Source organism: Blastomyces dermatitidis, assembly GCF_000003525.1.
Source record: "Blastomyces dermatitidis ER-3 genomic scaffold supercont1.3, whole genome shotgun sequence".
NCBI lineage: Eukaryota > Fungi > Ascomycota > Eurotiomycetes > Onygenales > Ajellomycetaceae > Blastomyces > Blastomyces dermatitidis.
In genome coordinates, this window is record NW_025544776.1 from 2,295,615 (window position 1) to 2,313,642 (window position 18,028).

General features: G+C 46.6%; 5 protein-coding genes across 12 annotated transcripts; 2 read left to right on the forward strand and 3 right to left on the reverse strand.

The window, feature by feature from the left end:
* Positions 1-466: 466 nt before the first annotated feature.
* BDCG_02926 lies at positions 467-3,629 on the reverse strand (the record flags this gene model as incomplete). 2 transcript variants are annotated; one of them, XM_045418513.1, is made up of 9 exons in its annotated part: positions 3,575-3,629; positions 3,180-3,514; positions 2,532-2,884; positions 2,395-2,434; positions 2,300-2,333; positions 1,706-2,231; positions 1,347-1,636; positions 984-1,283; positions 467-823 (listed from the first exon to the last, which is right to left on the reverse strand). In XM_045418513.1, the coding sequence occupies exons 2-9, from the start codon at positions 3,218-3,220 to the stop codon at positions 467-469; spliced, it is 1,941 nt and encodes a 646-aa protein (XP_045280230.1). In that variant the 5' UTR covers positions 3,221-3,514; positions 3,575-3,629. The 2 variants fall into 2 exon arrangements, with proteins under 2 accessions (XP_045280230.1, XP_045275061.1); XM_045418512.1 differs by having other exon boundaries at positions 2,952-3,514.
* Positions 3,630-3,807: 178 nt separating this feature from the next.
* Positions 3,808-5,856, forward strand: BDCG_02927. 2 transcript variants are annotated; one of them, XM_045418515.1, is made up of 2 exons: positions 3,845-5,354; positions 5,429-5,856. In XM_045418515.1, exon 1 carries the CDS (start codon positions 4,068-4,070, stop codon positions 5,340-5,342), a length of 1,275 nt encoding a protein of 424 aa, XP_045280231.1. In that variant the 5' UTR covers positions 3,845-4,067; the 3' UTR covers positions 5,343-5,354; positions 5,429-5,856. The 2 variants fall into 2 exon arrangements, with proteins under 2 accessions (XP_045275062.1, XP_045280231.1); XM_045418514.1 differs by having other exon boundaries at positions 3,808-5,856.
* Positions 5,818-10,218, reverse strand: BDCG_02928 (alpha,alpha-trehalase; the record flags this gene model as incomplete). Of its 5 annotated transcripts, XM_045418518.1 has the most annotated exons (8): positions 10,061-10,218; positions 9,156-9,989; positions 8,616-9,082; positions 8,337-8,388; positions 8,154-8,272; positions 7,054-8,081; positions 6,279-6,980; positions 5,857-6,138 (listed from the first exon to the last, which is right to left on the reverse strand). In XM_045418518.1, the coding sequence occupies exons 3-8, from the start codon at positions 8,691-8,693 to the stop codon at positions 6,012-6,014; spliced, it is 2,106 nt and encodes a 701-aa protein (XP_045280233.1). In that variant the 5' UTR covers positions 8,694-9,082; positions 9,156-9,989; positions 10,061-10,218. The 5 variants fall into 5 exon arrangements, with proteins under 5 accessions (XP_045280234.1, XP_045280232.1, XP_045280233.1 ...); XM_045418517.1 differs by having other exon boundaries at positions 5,836-6,138; positions 8,616-9,989; positions 10,061-10,211; XM_045418516.1 differs by having other exon boundaries at positions 5,818-6,138; positions 8,154-8,388; positions 8,479-9,989; positions 10,061-10,200.
* A 72-nt stretch (positions 10,219-10,290) lies between these two features.
* BDCG_02929 (uncharacterized protein) lies at positions 10,291-11,868 on the forward strand (the record flags this gene model as incomplete). Its single annotated transcript, XM_045418521.1, has 1 exon — positions 10,291-11,868. Exon 1 carries the CDS (start codon positions 10,579-10,581, stop codon positions 11,866-11,868), a length of 1,290 nt encoding a protein of 429 aa, XP_045275063.1. The 5' UTR covers positions 10,291-10,578.
* Positions 11,869-12,412: 544 nt separating this feature from the next.
* BDCG_02930 lies at positions 12,413-16,941 on the reverse strand. Of its 2 annotated transcripts, XM_045418522.1 has the most exons (4): positions 16,874-16,941; positions 13,997-16,802; positions 13,736-13,939; positions 12,413-13,680 (listed from the first exon to the last, which is right to left on the reverse strand). In XM_045418522.1, exons 2-4 carry the CDS (start codon positions 14,843-14,845, stop codon positions 13,417-13,419), a joined length of 1,317 nt encoding a protein of 438 aa, XP_045275064.1. In that variant the 5' UTR covers positions 14,846-16,802; positions 16,874-16,941; the 3' UTR covers positions 12,413-13,416. The 2 variants fall into 2 exon arrangements, with proteins under 2 accessions (XP_045275064.1, XP_045280237.1); XM_045418523.1 differs by having other exon boundaries at positions 12,821-13,680; positions 13,997-16,941.
* Between the last annotated feature and the right edge of the window lie 1,087 nt (positions 16,942-18,028).

Consider the following 18,028-nt stretch of genomic DNA (forward strand, 5'->3'; position numbering starts at 1 on the left):
ATGTACATGTACATCTACTTTACCGTTATTGTAATTATTTTTCCCGGCTCTCAAGCTGAAAATAGATAACCCGTCATAAGTTAGTCTTTTTTAATTTTAATTTAATTTTATGTATTTTTTTCGTGGCTTTATTTTTGTCGTAAGTTGCTAGATGGAGAGTTGTGGCAATTACAGCGTAATATTCGATGTGGACAAACAGCAGCCACTGGCTGAAAGATGAATATATAAATTTAGGGCGAATAAAAACTACGAGAAATTAAATATAATTTCGGGATTACCTCAAAATGGGGAGAAAACAAACAAAAATTCAAAGCTGTACAATAAAGGTAGACGGAGCTGGTATATTTAAGAAAAAAGAAACGGAAAACTGGATAAAATTAAAGGGGTAATATCAATGACCAAAATGTAATCAACAAAACGAACTAAAACGTAAAAACAGTATATATGCCTTACTAACTTCCAAATTCTACACATTTTCACTCGAGATCCTCCTTTTTAGTCTCCGCTTCCTCTCTTCCCTTGCCAAGCGCTTCGACTTCCGGTGCTCCCGCAGGGTCATCAGATGATCCTTAGCCGGGTGCCAAAAGGCGTAAATGGAAATCACGCTTACTATGGAAAATCCGGCCGTGCCGCAGACGTACCAGAAGTACCGTTCCGAACGGGCAGTGTCTGAGATACCTTGTAGGTTCATGCCGAAGTAGGAGGTGCAAAAGGAGAGCGGGAGGAATATTACCGTCACTGCGGTGAAGAGCATGATCGCACGCTGCTGGCTGTCACGAACGATGGTGAGTTCATTTTGTTCGATGGTGCGGAGATGGAGGAGCTGCATGAGAATGGAGGTAAGTATATGAGTTGCCGGATGGACTGGTTCTTGTTTGGACGGAATGCTTTGAGCGACTGGGTTTTTTTTTTTTTTTTTGTGTGTGTGTGTGGGGGGGGAGCCCCCTCAGGGGTATTATAATCAGAAGATGGGGCCAGCCTACATCATCCATGGAATTTTTAATTTCGTGGGCAATATTCTCAATATCATCACGCTGTTGTCGGATTTTGCCCAAAGCCCAGTCCACCCTATGCATGCAAGACTCGCCGCCAGGGTTGTGTGGTATGTCATTGTTGCGATCCTCTTCATCATGTGTTCGAACATCTTCCTTCAACCGCGTGAACAGGCTCTGCCTCGACTCTAGCATCTTGCTGATGAACCTGATTTCCTCCATGCACTGCAGAAAAGTCCTTGTCAACCGAACGGTCTCGTCGCGCCTCCACGGTTCATAGGTACGTAGTTTCTGATAGATTCTTGTTAGTATGGCCGAATCCTAGAATGAGGAGCTAGATTCTCGGCTACAAACAAGATCACGAAGAATATCCTGGTATGCTTCCACTATAGAAATCTGATTATGGCCCAGAGTGTCATTGTGTGGGCATGCGCCGATTTCGGTTGCGAGGTGGACGACAAGCCATTCAGCAGTGGGTTTTTCCCAAGTGCTCGTTCCGGTTGATGCAAACTCCTTTAGGGTTTGACCCACGGCCGAAGCCCCTGGGTTTCGCAAGATGTCGTCAGGAGATTGTCGGAGATACTCTTGAAGTCGAGCATCGAGATAATTAATGCCTTTCGCAGCAGACAGGGTCAAGAGAAAACCTGCATAAAATTATCAGCTTGAGTACACCGTCTCGTCTTGGTTACGACAGGGTGGATATTAGAGCGAACCATCATTCCTATGGAAAAACCGAAACTCATTTCGAACGAGTTGGGCATCAAGAAACGCTGGGTGACTGGAGAGAACTCGAAAATCATAGCTGTTGATGACTGGCTTGATTCGTCCCAAGGGCCCGCTTGCGCAGATCGGGAGACCATCAGAGATTTGCCAAGGTATATCGGACGCAACTAACTCCCAGAAAGTGAGCTCCGTGTTGAGATGATCTGCTCGCCACTCTAGATCAGCTCGCAGCTTCGCATTTCTATCACCTCGGTGACACTCCCAGTCCAGTGGCTCAGGTCCAACCGATGTTTCGGTGGTCTGGGGAGATAAACCATCTCCTTTATAATCAGGCGCAGAAGTAGACAAATGCTCTAGTCTTGAGAGCAAGCAGTAAGTGTCTCGCAGATCTTCGACCTCTTCACGATGCCGAAAATTTAAATTGTCGAGCTCAACATACGCAAAGCCAACATGGCCAGCGTTGTTAAATGGGCGAGGGTGCTCATTGCTCGCGTGTCGAAACAAGTCCTCAATAGACTAAATCGAAATTTGGAATCAGCACTCGTTCCAGCAAACAGGCTAGAGCCGTGGAGCATTTAACCCACAGAGTGATAAATTCCTCTACCAACTGGGACATGTCTATTTCATTATTAATCAGTGTATGATCATTACAGAGCCCGGCATGATAAGTTTCTCTTACATCCACCGAACTTGAACGCCGTGAGGCTTGTCTTGCCACTCTTGAGAAGAGTCAGCATGTCTGCTTTTGTCAATACAAAATGGGAGTATATATCGGAGGATCATGGAAGAAGCAATTGTAGGGGGAAACTAGCATACGGGATTCAATATCTCCAAGAGGGACCCCTTTAACTTCCGCGTGGTCGGGATAGAAATCGCAAACCTGAGCCTCGAGTAATGCCCTGGGAGGGAATTGATACCGAGCCAGGTCGTGAAGATCATGGTCGGAAGGTAAATGTGTATAACCATTGAAAATGGTGGAGAAAAGAAGGTTCTTCATGCCGTTACTATTCCGCTCCTCGTATAGCCTTCGCATGGCAGCAAGCGTTGCAGCATGTCGTTTAGCTCGTGCTTTTGGTACGATCTCGGCTGCGGCAGCCTGGGCTGCCCTGTCCCTGTCAAAGCGATGGAGCATAGCGTCTGTTGTCACTGTGACCTTTTCTTCATCACCACTGTGCAAAATAGTGTTAGCAAAATTGCCATCCTCAGCCCGCTGGTCGAAGTTCAGAGGCAACAGACGGTGTTCTTTCATGGACCATGACGGTGTCAGTCATTGTATCCGTGATCTCAACCACATCCACGCGAGACATCTTGCGAGTGTTTTCATCCGTTACAGGCTGGAGTGTGATTTAAGGGGGAGGAAGATACATAAAGCGTCAACTTGTCAACGCATTGAATATTTTATATGCGGGCCTAGGAGGCTCTGCGGCCTGTCAGAGCCGATGTTCTCCATGTTTGACAACCCACCCTGGTTCCTTCATGCCCTCACAGCCCCCAAGGGTCAGCATGGATCAGAAGATCGAGACTGGCTGGTAATAATAATCATAATAATAGTGGTTGGTTGGTAGGCAAAGAATGGTAGTTGCCATGACGGTTGGTTGGGTAAAACGGCAGCAGCTGGCGTTGAAATTGCAACTAGCTTGTTTAAATAACTAGTTAAGTTACTTCAAGCTAATGCTTGAGCTAGTTAGTGTTCGCGGGGGTCCGAAAGGCTGGAATAGCACCATTGGGCCAATGCAATGCAATAATGCAATGGCCTGTCGAGCGAAGAGCTAGTTATTTAATGATCAGAAAGCCACCAGCTAACTAAGTTAGCTGTTCCGTTGCTTTTGTGCCCAACACAACCCAACCACTCCACTCACTGAGAGGAACGCGGCCTTGACATGTGAGAGCCGCTGATCAAGACGAGAGTGTGAGATGGATGGATGGGCAATAATAATAATAATAATAATGAAGACCCAGCCAGAGGTCCACTGGACTTCATTTACTCTGTAGGCTTGAAATCCAAGGGCAGATGCGGGCTGAACATGAGCGCGCACAAGCCTATGATTTAGGTAAGGATAAGTTACCAATACCATACCATGTTGTTTTGTTCAAGTGTGTCTGCGAACAAATGCCTCAGGCGGTGGGCGCTAAATATTTAACTGGAGCAGGGAGTGGTTGCAATGGAGCGCTTGGAGAGTGACAAAGAAACCCCTCCTAGGATAGTTATTTATTTAATGGACAATCCTTGTTAGATCGCTTCGTTTGGATTTCTTTCTTACTGCGATAGTTAAATCTTTCTGCCATACACTCACCTTCTGGAAAAAAAAAAAGCAGCACAGCGGAACAAACTGCTAATATAATTAATTAATCATGGCTGGCCATCATCCACCGCTAGCGCTTCTCCTGCTTCCCCCGCCTCCGCAACCTCTGTCCGCCGCTGCACTCAGCGCCGCCTATCGCCCTCCACTTCGCGCCGCATTGCAAAGGCTCCAGCGCCTGTCGGTCCGCTATTCAGCGCAAGTCTCGTGCGACATTGCCCTTCCCTACCCAGGCTATACCCTAGGACAAGCCCAACACACATTCTCTGGATGCGAAGAGAAACTCCTTCACGACGTTCAGGACCTCCTGTTGAACACATATACTCTCATCTACTCAATATGTAACGAGCAAAAACAGAAAGCGGAGTCCTCCGTAAATACGCCCTCGCCAGGCACACCCAATTTCAAGAATGTGGATGCTCGCATTATTCTTCTAGGCTACGACCAAGGTTTTAGCTACGACACTCTCGTCCGCCCTGCTCGTGCCATTCCATCATGCATTGTCGACTTATCTATACTCGCGCTTTCTGATAGAAACTGGTCTCACCTATACGTGACGGAGGGAGAGCCTGGGGAGCGGCTCTACCGTCAGTTTAGGGCGTTGGTGAATGGTAACCTCTCGGCCCGGGTAGGTGGAACGTGGGAGATGGAGCGGGTACCTGGCGGGATGAGTTTTAATATGCGGCAACAATCGCAAGCATTACCAGGCGCGGCAGCGCCAGTGACAGATGGAAGTATCACGGCCACCAAGATACCGGGGCACCGAGTACTGGTAATTGGTAGGGAAGAGAGGAGCGACCAGGAAGCAAATTTCCTACTTGCAGATTTAAGTCAAAAGCTCCAGTTAACCATCGCACTATTGCTCGCCGAGTTCAACAGCTCCGCCATTCAACCGGAGAACCAGAACCTAGATGATGACAGCGGCCCCGCTCCCCCACCTTCGAACCCTGCAGCTCCCGAGGTGACCGGATTTTTTCAATCGATCGTTGACTGGCGCATTGCAGGTGATCGATTCTCAAAAACTCAACCAGCCAGCAGCAGACTTCGTTTCTACAGAAACACCAATGGCTCAATTGCAGTCAGCCCTTGGGAGTTGATTTATGTCACCGAACCTCGAAAACAACTGAAACAAATAATTTATGGCAACAAGGAAGATGGTGTTGCTCATATGGAATATACGGTAGTCTTGGATGAATCGCAGAAGGATTCCCTGGCAAATCTCATTCAGCCATGGAATGATATATGCCGGTTGGTGGTTTGCAAATCTCTTGTGCCACCCTCATCTCAGTATGAGCCTCACGAGGACGACCTACTCTATCAGAACTAAATTTATACTTTGGTGCATCCTATCTATCTAATGTACTTTGCTAAATGCTTCTTATTCTCCTGGTTAACTTTCTGCTTTCCATCCAGGTATTTATTTCTCCGTGTAAACACGACTCTTACGACTAAACGATCGAATTCTTCTACCTAACAATGGTTTTGTTTGGAAAAGCCGGTTCTACATCCATTGATATTTTCACTTAGCCCGCGCACTCATATATCTGTATTCCTGTCAATTTGGGCTCATTTTGTCACATATCCTGCGGCCATACATCGCCCAAAACGTTCCATTCTATCTCATAGTGGGCAAACCACTAAATTGATATGACCAATGCGATCCTACTTTTTGGACAACCCACCTTTCTATAGCTGTCACCTCGTAATGTTAAATGTATGCAGAACAAGCGGACTTCATATCGGCTTGGCATAACAATAGAGGGTTCTAAACACAGGTAATCTAAGCACAGGTTCTCACAAGATATTATATATATATATTTAAAAAAAAAAAAAAAAAAAAATGGATGTCATGATATCGTCGTATCCAAAAGCCCCTATCTAAGCCTATCTATCCGTCGCATCGTCATTAACATTCATGTACTCGCGGTGTGGAGAGTAGAAGTTGGAAATTCATGATATTCCGCAGGGAATATAAATGCCCGCCGATATGAATATGTCAACGATGAACTCTCTCCATACGTAAATCATCGTATGGGACACAGAGTCCCAGAGCTTTCACCATTAGTTTCTGATGCTTGATCAAGGATAGCCCATACGAAAAGCTAGCATTACTCCAGCCGAATCTATAGTCGCGAAAGGTGTCAGTCAGCAATGATATAAGACCGAAAACCCTTCCGAAAAAAAAAAAAAAAAAAAAGAAATGAATAAAAAATAAGAAATATAAAGAAAAAGAAAAAGAAGAAACAAGCCTGGCAAAGCTTACCCCTCAATATTCGCGTATTTAAAATCCAACCCCTGATTCCCGTACTCCGCATCGACCTGGCTGGGGTTATCCAGTTGAGTCACATCATACTTCTCCACGATCGCTCCGTGGTAATTCACCGCGACCCTAACCATAAGTTGCAGCCAACGGTATACGAGCCTTTCCATTTCATGCAAGTAACCGTATCGCTTCAGCCCATCCCAGGCAAGCATCTGATGTGGCGCCCATCCAAAGGGGAAATCCCATTGCTTCGGGGGACGGTGAGGCATGCTGACTGGGCCCCGGGACTGCTCCGTGCTGGTGCTGAGGCCGCCGACACATTCGAATTTTGGTAGTGCTCTTGCAAGGAGGGATTCGGCTTGTTCGCGGCTGGCGATGCCGCACCAGAGCGGATATAGGGTTGTCACGTATTCATAGGTGGTGCGCTTATGGGTTCTTGTGTTGTAATCAAAGTACATTCCCTGTTCAGGGTCCCAGAGGTATTTGTTTGCACGCTCCTGGCGCTGATTGGCACGCTGGAGCCAGGACGCTGATGTTTCGACATGGTCATCCCCCATGTCTGTCGTGCGCCATTCGGCTGGTATGGGGAGCTTGTCGTTGAAAACCGTCTTGATGGCCCAAGTTATATCGGTTTCGTACTTGTATAGAAGGCAATTCAGGTCCACAGTGGCAAGGTCTGCACAGCCTTGGTCGAACCGATAGCTGCTTATGAATTAGCATTGTTGCGGGAGCAAATAAACTAGGTCGATCCCTAAAGTCAAAGTAGCAGACTTACGACGTGTCATGTCCCGATTCCCGCACTCCCCTATCATGCATGAAATATTCATCTAGTTCAGGTTCATTTACATTCCCAGAGTTATACTGGTTAATAAACTCGGGAATTGTACAAGTGTACTTTTCTGCGTAGCTGTAGAGAACCGCGTCGAAATGACCTTCTTCGACTTCCAAGGGGATACCCTTACCAGGCGGCTTAAACCGCGAGAGTCCAGTTGTCGGATCATATCGCGGTTCCGACATCCAAACGGTGAAGTACTCTTTGATTGCTGCCAGAATCCCGGATCGCAAAACTTCAGCTGCCTCTTCCTTGTTGTTCATGCCTTGGAAAGTTCGCACGGCGAGATCCGAGAGAAACGGCGGTTGCGACCTGCAGAGATAATATGACCGATTTGCATTCGGAATCTTGCCATAATGTTTCACTTGGAATATGAAATTATTAAGAATGTCCCTCACAAGATCAATCCTTCCGATTTCCAGGAGACCAAGACAGGCAAAATAGCTATCCCAATAGTAGCATTCATTGAATCGACCACCAGGTACAATAAACTGCAGTCCCCGCAATTTATCTGGGTTCGAATAATCCATTTCGAGCGCGAGCAAACCAGGTCGATCTCGAAGGCCATGAACGAATTCAGCGGTAACCTCTCCCTGGGGGAGGTACTGCACCTCCAGTTTTAATTCGGGTTTGTTCTTTGAAACTTGGCAGTAATAATCGTACAGTCGCCCCTCGCCATATGGAACAAAAATCCGTGGGCGCGGGTTCTCGTTCCAGTCCTTGGGGTCCGGCGCAGCAGCCTCGATCATAGACTCGTCTAGCCGTCTAGTCAAGTTGTTCCAGTACTCGTCCTTAATTTTTCGGTTGATACGGCTAACCGGGTCTTCGGAGACATCGCTGAAGTGGATCAGCTTTGATGCATGCTTCCCCTTCGTCAAATGTAGTTCCTCGAGTAGATTTGCAAGCAGATATGTGCCTCGGATTTCCCGCGTCCGACCGCCGTCAGAGAGCAAGGTTCCCAACGAAATCACCTAAGATTGACCTTCAACAAAAAATTTCATTTCCTTAAAGATATGTGCCAGGTATATAGTCATCTCTCCTACCTTTGGCCCATTATCAAGGATGGTAATCTGCAAATTCTTGTCCGTATCTTCTTGGTCAAGCAGGCTCTTCATAGCATCATCAATCCACACCTTGAAAACGGGAGGCAGCGAACCTTCATCTATGGTATCAGTTAGATTATGCTGCAGAGGAAAGGAGTACGGTGACAACAGCAAACTAAATACCGTGGCTTCCTCGACGTGTTCGCGGCACCAGGATTTTCTTTGGGAGTGCTGGCTGCTCGGAGTATTAGCCACTACAGTTCTAAAAGAAAAGAAAATAAAGATCAAAGACTAAGGCATGATATCTATTAAGGGTATTTAGAACCATAACTTTGAACTCTCAATGGACAAAATGAGTCCCGTCGATCTGTCTTTGAATATCTCGAGGGATCGAAAAAAAGCCCCTCTACCCCTCCTTTTCCTTTTCCCCAACGCCGCCGCGCCGGAAGTGTTGTTACTTACAATGGATGAGGACTTTCTCAGTTCGTGGACTGCATGGCTGAAACCACGGGGAACAATCAACGGCGTGCCCTCATTCATTTTGCTTGATTCAATAGCTCTGGTTCGGCTTACGGAACAAGCTTTCGGCCACTCCAACCGAGCGAAACTCTTGGGTGTGGAGATTCACGACGAAGAAAAATAAAATAAATAAAACTGAAAAAGAAACATGCAACAAGGAATGGGTGATGTTAGTTTCTCAGGAATGGGTGAAATAATATCACATAAATCTAGCAGTTTGAGGGCAGAATAACTGTCAATGCTGGGGCTGTGCGCCGCGGGGTATTTCGTATGAAGGATTTCCTAGCGCGGCAAGTCACTACAGACAAAGGGCCCAAACTTCGTCCTCCAGGCATGAATGAAGCATTGCAGTTTGTGAGGGTTTCAGCCTGTGCTTCTTCGAAATTACCATGACCATTTCTTGCTCACAACTTAAATACCGTTAAATTCGACGTTAACTATATATTATTAACAAAGGCGGCTCATGCTGCTCTCTGCACTTGCCTTTTTGCGGGCGGAACCTCTGTTGGGCTCTGGATCTTGTCCGTGAAAAGCGCACAATAAATGGCGCGGGAATTAGGGCAAGCAGCTGAACTCTCGATTCCAGGAGCCGGCCAATCTCCTCGCATGTAATTTTGACCCGCCCAAGCTATTGGTAATTGAGAAACTATGCACGGGGTCGATTTGATGGTCGAATCAAACGAAAGGTGTGCTTGACGGAAAGCGAATCTGCTAAAGCCAACGTTTTGAATTAAGAGATGTTATATTGCTCCCCGAAGGCACCTAGTCAAAAGCTGACTGGAACTTGTTTTGTATTAACGGCGCACAATTCAGGAAGCCTTCCGCTTCAGAGGATGACCTTTTTGAGCGTAACTGCCATCTCGATAATGTCTGCTTTACGTGCTGTCGACGCAGCTCATATAGGTGTCCCAAGTGTGCAGGGCAGCACACGAACCTTTCGTGTGAATCAAGCGGTTTTGGCCGAAGATTTTTTCTTTCTTTTTTACCTTTATCTCTTCGTACAAAGCATGAAGCGCAATCACTCAGGCGAAGCCCTCCCTATGGATGTAGCGTTAGCAAATTTGCAATAATCGTGAAGATGAAATTAATTCAAGGAGGCTTGTGTGTCCATATGTAGAGGGGGTATGCGTGAAAACTGGGGTTAGACCCAAAGATCTCTCCATAGCCGCGCCAGGCTGCAGAGATGGTTAGATAACTTTACAATCGGCCTAACTAGCCCCCCAGCTAGCCCCTTCAGCATCCAGGAGGAGTGGTATGGTATAGAAGGGTAAGGAACCATAGGAGACGGAGGTGTACTGGATCAGTCCTACTTCGTATCTATCACGACATTAGCAACCAGTCAAACCGAGACTCATGTTGTAAATCATAAAATCTCGAGATTGAAACACCTTAAACCCGAAACAAGCTGTACTGGATGAGAAATCGCAGAAGCTGTCCTGATGCCGCTAGGGGAAATCTCAGGGGCCTTAATGAACCTCCAGCCTTGTTACAACCAGGTAAGAATCGTGCTAAAGTCCGCAAGTTCATGTTGACATAACCATACAGAGTAGTTAGTGGTGGAGGAACTATTTAGCCGCGCGGAAGACGCGCTTAGTCGAACTTAAACACCGTTTATTTTAGCGAAATTGCATGCCGTGTCGTGTCTAACACGGAGATAGAAGCGTGTGACCTTTATAATAATTGAAAGTGAAGAAATTAAATGGTTAGTAAAATAATGACCCTTAACTAGCTACTCTATTTAGCTGAAGAGCTTAACCCATCTGATTCTCACACTTTTAGCCACAAACCCGGACTTCATATATTTTTCCCATTCATCCAACAAATAAGTACACTCGCAAAAGATTCCGAAAATATTAGTATTTGTTACTTCCTCCGCGCCTTGTGTGCACAGAGGATCTGAGGGCATATGACCCCTCCTACATGCCCTACGAAATGGCTACCTGCTCTTAAAGTACGCCAGCTTCAACGCCTTGCTTCTCTGACGGGAATATTGTCTTCGGGTACCAAACCGGTTCTCATAGAACGTTTGGGCCAAGTACTCAACGGTGAACCACGATGTGCAGCCCAAAATGCTAGCCAAGAAGAATCATTAATAAACCACAAAAAACCGGCAAGCATTCTAAGTATTGACATGGGCATCCGAAACTTGGCATTTGCCCACCTGGTGGTTCCGCCGGGCCAAGCCGGCGAGTTAAAACCTCCTTTTTTGAGTGCGTGGTATCGCTTATCTGTTCCTACTTTTGTGGCCAATTTGGCGTCAGACAAGCAAGTTTTGGATTTGCACTTGGGTGAGGAAATGAAGCCGCAAAATAAGACATCGAAGGCGAGCAGATCGAATGCTCTCGACACACTTGAGGCTAGTCAGTGTGATGGAAAGGTGAAGGAGAAGGAGAAGGAGAAGGAGAAGGAAAAGGAAAAGGAAAAGGAGTCCTTTGCGCCCAAACTATATGCTACACACGCATACACCCTCATGTCATCTCTCCTCGCAACATATAAACCGACACACATTCTTATTGAAAGGCAACGATTTCGATCTGGCGGAGGTAGCTCTGTCCAGGAATGGACCATTCGCGTCGGCGTCTTTGAAGGAATGCTCTACGCGGTTCTTCGTTCCATACAACTGGAGCGGAAAGGCGACTTAGCCAACATTGTCGTCGAAGGTGTGGAGCCTCAACGAGTAATGAAATACTGGATGGATGAAGAAGAACTCGATCTGCATCCGAAAGGCAAGAAGACAGAGGTCTCGTCAACGAAGAAGATATCCCAATCAATGACTCCGAATAGACGCAAGCAAATCAAAATAGATCGAATTGGCAAACTCCTCTCGTCATGTACTGGATCAGACGCTGGTGGCATAGGACCAGCAGACTCAGGTGGTCATATCGGCATACAGTTCGGCGACGACCGTCGGATGCATGAGGTAGTTAAAGCCTACTTAAAGAAATGGGAAAAGAAGCTGAAAAGAACCAACGCAAAGACAAAAGGAGGCTCTACCAAGCCCACCGCTTCTTCAACCACTTCTTCGAATAAGGTTTCTCATTTCGCAATGGATGATTTACAAGCACTGGAAATCGAGAAACTTGATGACCTCGCTGATTGCCTGTTACAAGCTATGACATGGTTAGAATGGCAGAATACGCGGCAAAAAATCGCTCGTTGTGGACTTGAGGCGGTTTCATCGAAGATAGGCAATTGATTCGCTTTGATTTGACAACGACGGCAACTGAATACAACACTTTCCTGATAATGATTTGCAATTAACATATCACCCACGTATTGAAGTGGCGTTAACCTCCTACGACAATCTGAATAATTGGCAGGATCCAAAAAAAAAAAAAAAAAAAAACAAAAAATTTAAATTTAAATGGATTTGAACGGTAGACATTATGTTTCTTATATACCCCTGTTTGAATAATACCCACCTTCTGTTTTTATTTAATCTTTCAACATGATTAGATTTTAACGAGCATGCCCCATTACCGTACTTTCCTTTCCCCTTTCTCCTTTCTTCTCATTTATACCCGTCCGAAGAGGTTGTTGTCCAGGCATGTGGCCGCGCGACAGCTATCGACAAATCATTGTTTGAGGAAAACCGTTGCCAGGGTCTCGACCATCCAAGGACCAAAGGCCAAACGGGAAATCTGAAACGTGAAACAAGCCTGGTGGAGAAAAATTCAGCTAGAAGTTCAAATAGAAACAAACCAGTCCCGAGGACTGAGCGCCAGTGTGCAGCAAATGTCACATATTTAATACTTAGTGCGAAGAACCCCTGGGCGGGCCATTGGATAATACTAATAAATATAAACCATGTCGTATCCGACCAATTCTGGAAAAATGTTTTACAAACGGAAATCATTATGGGGCAACAAGAAGAACAGACATTTTAAAGGGCTAAATGGATGATAAGTTTACCAACGTACAGTCAATTATTGCGCCTCTAACCTTGATATGCCTTGCATAATTTATGCATGGGCCAACGAAATAGTAAATAAGGGAAGACAAATACGCCGGCCTGAGGGCATAACAGGACAAAAAACTAAACCATTCAACTCAGAGCCGGGGTTGGCAGGCTCCAAATTTGCATATGTGGAATACAACTCTCTACGATATTCAAACCCCCAGCTGCGCTCATCAGACTGGGACGATTTAAAAAAAATAAATAAAAAAATAAATAAAAAATAAATAAAAAAGATAAACAATAAACAAATGTACAGTACATATAATGGCACCATCAATATATAAACCTTGTTGGCTAAAGTAATCTATCAAAGAAAAGAAGAGAAAGATAAATAAAGGCAGAATAAGGCAGCCAAGAGACTGAGACAAGAAATGGCCGAAAATGGAATTCAGGGGATTTCGGAAAAGTTGATTGGGCGAGGAATAATATTCCGAGAACTGAAAACTGAACGTCTAGGTAGTTTTCCTTGGCCCGTACCCCTATATCCAAACTCCCTCAAGTCCCATACCTCCGGAAAACCAGATATCTTGCGCAAGAAGAATAGAGAAGAAAAATCGAGGTTGAAAAGCAAGTCATATCCCCGTCTCGAAATATTCGACGCTTCGGAATGGTGCACTAGTGAATGAATCGCTTTTTAATCCCCCGTAGCACTAAAACAGTCCATAGTCATACTGGTAGCCCTACCTAGGGTTGGATGCTTTAAGGACTGTTGTAAAAATTTGAGCAAGGCATTACGGGTAACTTTTTGAGGTACCCTCCAGGAACCACGATGCTATAGTGCATTTCTTAATAGTAATAGCCTCCGGTGGGGATCGGATGCACTCTGGTGAGGAACCCTGAGGAAGTCGTAGGTTTGGCGCGAACAGTGGTCCCGGTAGGGTAAGGAGGCAGCGGGACTTTGACGGGAACACTAACTGAAGAAGTTGATGGCAGTGCAGAAGTCACGTCGTCGTCGTCATCACTTGGTGTAGTCGGATATGGGTGTGGTGTGACCACCTCTGTCGGTTTTGGGTTGTCAAACGTTGGATCAACAGCCGTTGGAGTAGCGGTCTATTTAACTATTGTCAGAAAAAGTGCAGCAGCAGAGGTCTATGACAAATCATACCACTGTGACTGCTTCCTCAGTAACAGTTACAATAACAACAGGTTTGCATGGGGAGCCACCAGGTCTGCCCGGCCGATTAGGCTTGCTGGGTTTACTGTTGCCAGGAGTGGGTGACGGTTCTAGGGTAATAGTAGTAGTTGTCGTCGAGGTTGTTGACAACGTAGTGGTGGAATCAGAGATAGGATCTACACCAGCGTCAGGGGGCTAGAACATCCAAGTCAGCAAGAGTGATTTCTTTCTCTTTGAGATTCATGGACATACTGGGGTGGGCTTCTGGTGTTGAGGAGGAACGCCAATGGTGACAGTTCGAGTGACCACGACTGTCTCGGTTCCAGTTCCGAGTGTGTAAGTCACAGTTGCTGTTTTCGAGCTGATGGGGCCTGGGTTATCAGCTGGAATGGTTGGGAATCCACTGGTAACCGAAGGAGGTCCGTAAGTTGGGGTTGCTTGGCTATCACTGGTGGAGCTGGTCTGGATGGGATTAACACCAGAGGCTGAGGACACAGGCAGAGGTCGAACCGTCACGGTGATTGGGCCGGAGTCTGAGCTGGCCGGGGGCGAATAGTCAGCTGGAATGCTGGTTGGGAATTCAGCTGTGACCGAGGGCGGTCCGTAGGTTGGAGTCACGTCGGTGGGAACCGAGTCGTCAGTCGGGTTACCAGTTGGGAATGCTCCTGTGACCGAGGGTGGTCCGTAGGTTGGAGTCACGTCGGTGGGAACCGAGTCGTCAGTTGGATTACCAGTTGGGAATGCATCTGTGACCGAGGGTGGTCCGTAAGTTGGAGTAGCAAGGCTGGTGGGAATCGAGTAATCGGATGGAAGGCTGGCTGAGTATCCAACTGAGACTGTAGGAGGGCCGTAACTTGGAGTCACTTCCCTGGTGCTGGTGGGTGAGCTGTAGGGGGTATCAATGGGATCAACGTCGCTTGAAACGGGCAGAATCGACATGGCTGGTGGTGGGCCTGATGGATATTGACCGGCAGCGTTTGCGTTTCCGTCGTTGGATCGAATCGAATCATCACGGTAGCCAAATCTCTTGAGAGGTTGAGCCTGGGTAAGAGCTGCCGCCGTTACGGTGGCAGCAATGGATAGCTTGCTGATGAAATGCATTGTGGAGACGAAATGGCAATCAATGCCACTTAAAATAAACTCAAAGAAGCAATCGTAAAACAGAAGAATTTGTTTGATGTTCTTTTTATCAATAAAAGAACAAAATCAGTACCGCAAATGTCGTCAAGTAATGACTGCGAAATCAATTCGCGAAGGGTAGTCCGTAAAGAACGACTGAATTGGGGAGAAATAACGACCCTGTCGCTAGAGTTCTAAAGGAATGTAGAACAGAAAAATCTGAACGAACAAAAGAGTGTGAAAAAAAACACTGAGAAGGTGAAAAAGGACAAAAAGAGAGAGAGAAGAAAATATAGAAACTCGGAGGAGAGGTGAGATACAAAAGGGCATTCGGATTTCGTCCCGTTTCTGAGAGTGGGACACTCTTTCTGCCGCTTTGGCAGACCATCATGCTAACAAGTGGAGCATTCCCAGCAAGCCCCATAGTCCCTGCAATTCGTTCTCATCGACGTTATTCGCCCAGGGGCCAAACCCCAACTGAAGTCCATGGCGGATGAGACATAAGCTCATTTCCTGGCCGGTTTAGGCGAGATACTCCGTACAATCGGGATACATAGCTGTTTTCCTAGTTCCAAACGAATAGCCGTAGTTGACAAAGGCCTATGATTTGTTGCAGAGAATTAATAGCAGGGTTGTGAAACTAATTCTGAATGCTCATTTGCATGAATTCCAACAGAAGTGTGATGATAGAGACTTGCCCAACCACCTCAACCTCGGGGTTGAAGTGGTCGGTATGGTATCGGGCAGTATAGGCGGGGACCTGACCTGACACACGGAGAATATATGAGCTAGCAAGGGGTTGAGTGAACCTCCAATTAGCGTCGTCTCTCAGCGTTAACTTTGATTGCAGGGACCAGCGCCAAGTGAGTCCCGTCCGTTGGACCTGGGCTTTTGGAGTGGCTTTGTTTGACAACGAAGCTGCCATAGCGAAGAACTCGGATCTCACAACTCAAAATTCCATGTTCTGGAATGGAGCTCGCAGAGAATTGTGCTGAATAACCGGGGAGAAGCGCTCTCAATCAAATTGGCCGGGTAGATCTTTATATCTTGGCCAGCATCATATCCAACCAAGGCAGGGCAGCCTCCCAGAGTCCGAAGAGTCCGAATATCTAAAACGCAAACTTGAAAACCGCACGAATGGTATGATGACAGAGCTGAGAAGGTCTCACCAGACCAGTTAATGTGCATGACGATTGGCGCGATCGATGAAACAATCCACAGAGGGTTGGCTCGACGTCGTGGGATAATGGCCAAGCATATACTCCGTATAACTGCTGCGTACATACCATACCCCTGGCCAGTAGCTAACGTCGCCAATCAAATATCGAGGCTTGCTCGAGCAAATCACAGTGGCTCAACGCGTCTCTGACATCATTGCAATTGCCGTCAAGTCCAGCATTCCCATCAGGCGTTCGGGAGAAGAGTTTGTTTTCCTTCATACTTCTAGGATGTAGATTTATTACTGGTAATAATGACCAAGCGGCACATGCATCTGTGAGGTATGATTTATTGGGGGGTCGCCACTTCAACATGGAATGTTTCGTTGCTGATGTTTGGACGGAAAACACAAAATGCGCGGGCTGGAACTCCGGCGTTTCGCGTGGGGCAGGGGATGTTATTATCGCATAATGTTAGTCACTCCAAGCCAATGCTCGTCAAATCAAGCTATCCATGTCAGACGCGGGAAGTACGGAGTTCAGATGAGCGGCGGCTGCTTGGTATCCCCATTTTACCACATTCATCAATTAGCGTGTCACCACTCAGCGACATCAATGTTTGTTTGTGATGAACCAACCTCGCCCACCCGTTGCATCGGCAGGCGTCACGGCGCGGGAAATGGGTCCGTTAATTGTTTCAACCGAATTTCGGGCATTTATTTAATGCTGCTACCGAAACCGAAATCCGTGGAATAATGGAACTCTTCCGATTCAGATGCACGCTGCCAGGCATTTAAGCTTGTGGTTATTCAGTGGGTTATCACGGAACGACGAACAATTTGTATGTCCATACCTCACATGTTGAGCAGTGTGCTCTCTTTAAGATTGTTATCGTTTTACTCTGCGTACTTTCAATTTCCCTCATAACTAACTACGAGTAGTTATCCACTACAGGTGGTGTCCGGGAAAATGCTCCTAAGGCTCCGGAAGTTTAACTTAACTTCAACACTAAATATTCTTACTTCCTGCTTATTATTGCCTGCTTTCAATGGGTGCAGTCAACATTTTTCGAGTGCAAAATGGGGTGAAGGGACATTTGACCAGTCAAAAACATTGTACACATCCATGAGCAGGTCGAAACCACCGATTCTACTACCACATTGCATCCTAGCTCATCCATGAGCAAAACGAAACCAAATGTTGGCCGATGAAAATAACTAGTATTCCGCTATTTAATCCGCCTTTTTCTCGAACAATCTCCTACTGTTGAAAACCACTACTGAAGTTCTTTCACCGACAATTCGCATACAGCTTGATTGCTGGAGTGCTAACTGCCGCCTAGTTATCTCCCGCACCTTGAATGAGAATGTCGGCCATTCCGCCAATACCATCGAGTCTCTCATGTTGGGTCATCAGGCCCTCATCTCCTAGTTTCTGCAGGACGTCCCCAATCCAGTTCTGGCAATTCTATCCATTCCATCTATTCGCGTCGTGTTGGCTGGGACTCGGGCGGCGATAGCACCAGCCACGTCGATACTTCGGTTTATTATGGCAATGTGCACAGAACCGGTCATGTTATCGCTATTCAAAGGGTCATAGCCTTGCAGCTGGTGAATGGAGAGATTTTTGGGGGGCGGCTAAGGCGTGAAGAATATTACCATTTGTGTCGCCTGGTAGGCTGAAGAAGACGGCAGCGTGGCAGTTAGGTATGGTGTCCTCCAAGACCCGCCTGCTCCAGACCAGGATGCGGATATAAGTCTCATCCATCGCTGGCAAGGCTAGCCCGGGATCGGGCCAATCGGCGTAATGAAGGTAAGCGTGAACACATACGCAAAGTATTCAATCACTCAACAGTGAAGAATAGACCAGATGATATGGACAAGCAACGCAGAAGGGGGTTATCTTCGGCGGGGGAAGGAGCTACATTTAATGGCTTGGGAGGCCACAACGATGCAGATAGTATGGATGCCGGATAGGCCAAATTCGCTCCAAACCGACATTCGAATTC

Bases quoted from the DNA above. Each gene is read 5' to 3' on its own strand.
- BDCG_02930 (XM_045418522.1), bottom strand. From the start codon at position 14,845: ATGCATTTCATCAGCAAGCTATCCATTGCTGCCACCGTAACGGCGGCA. The intron at 13,940-13,996 runs GTATGTCCATGA...TGGATGTTCTAG, and splicing joins AACACCAGAAGCCCACCCCA to CCCCCTGACGCTGGTGTAGA. The intron at 13,681-13,735 runs GTATGATTTGTC...ATAGTTAAATAG, and splicing joins CTGAGGAAGCAGTCACAGTG to ACCGCTACTCCAACGGCTGT.
- BDCG_02927 (XM_045418514.1), top strand. From the start codon at position 4,068: ATGGCTGGCCATCATCCACCGCTAGCGCTTCTCCTGCTTCCCCCGCCT.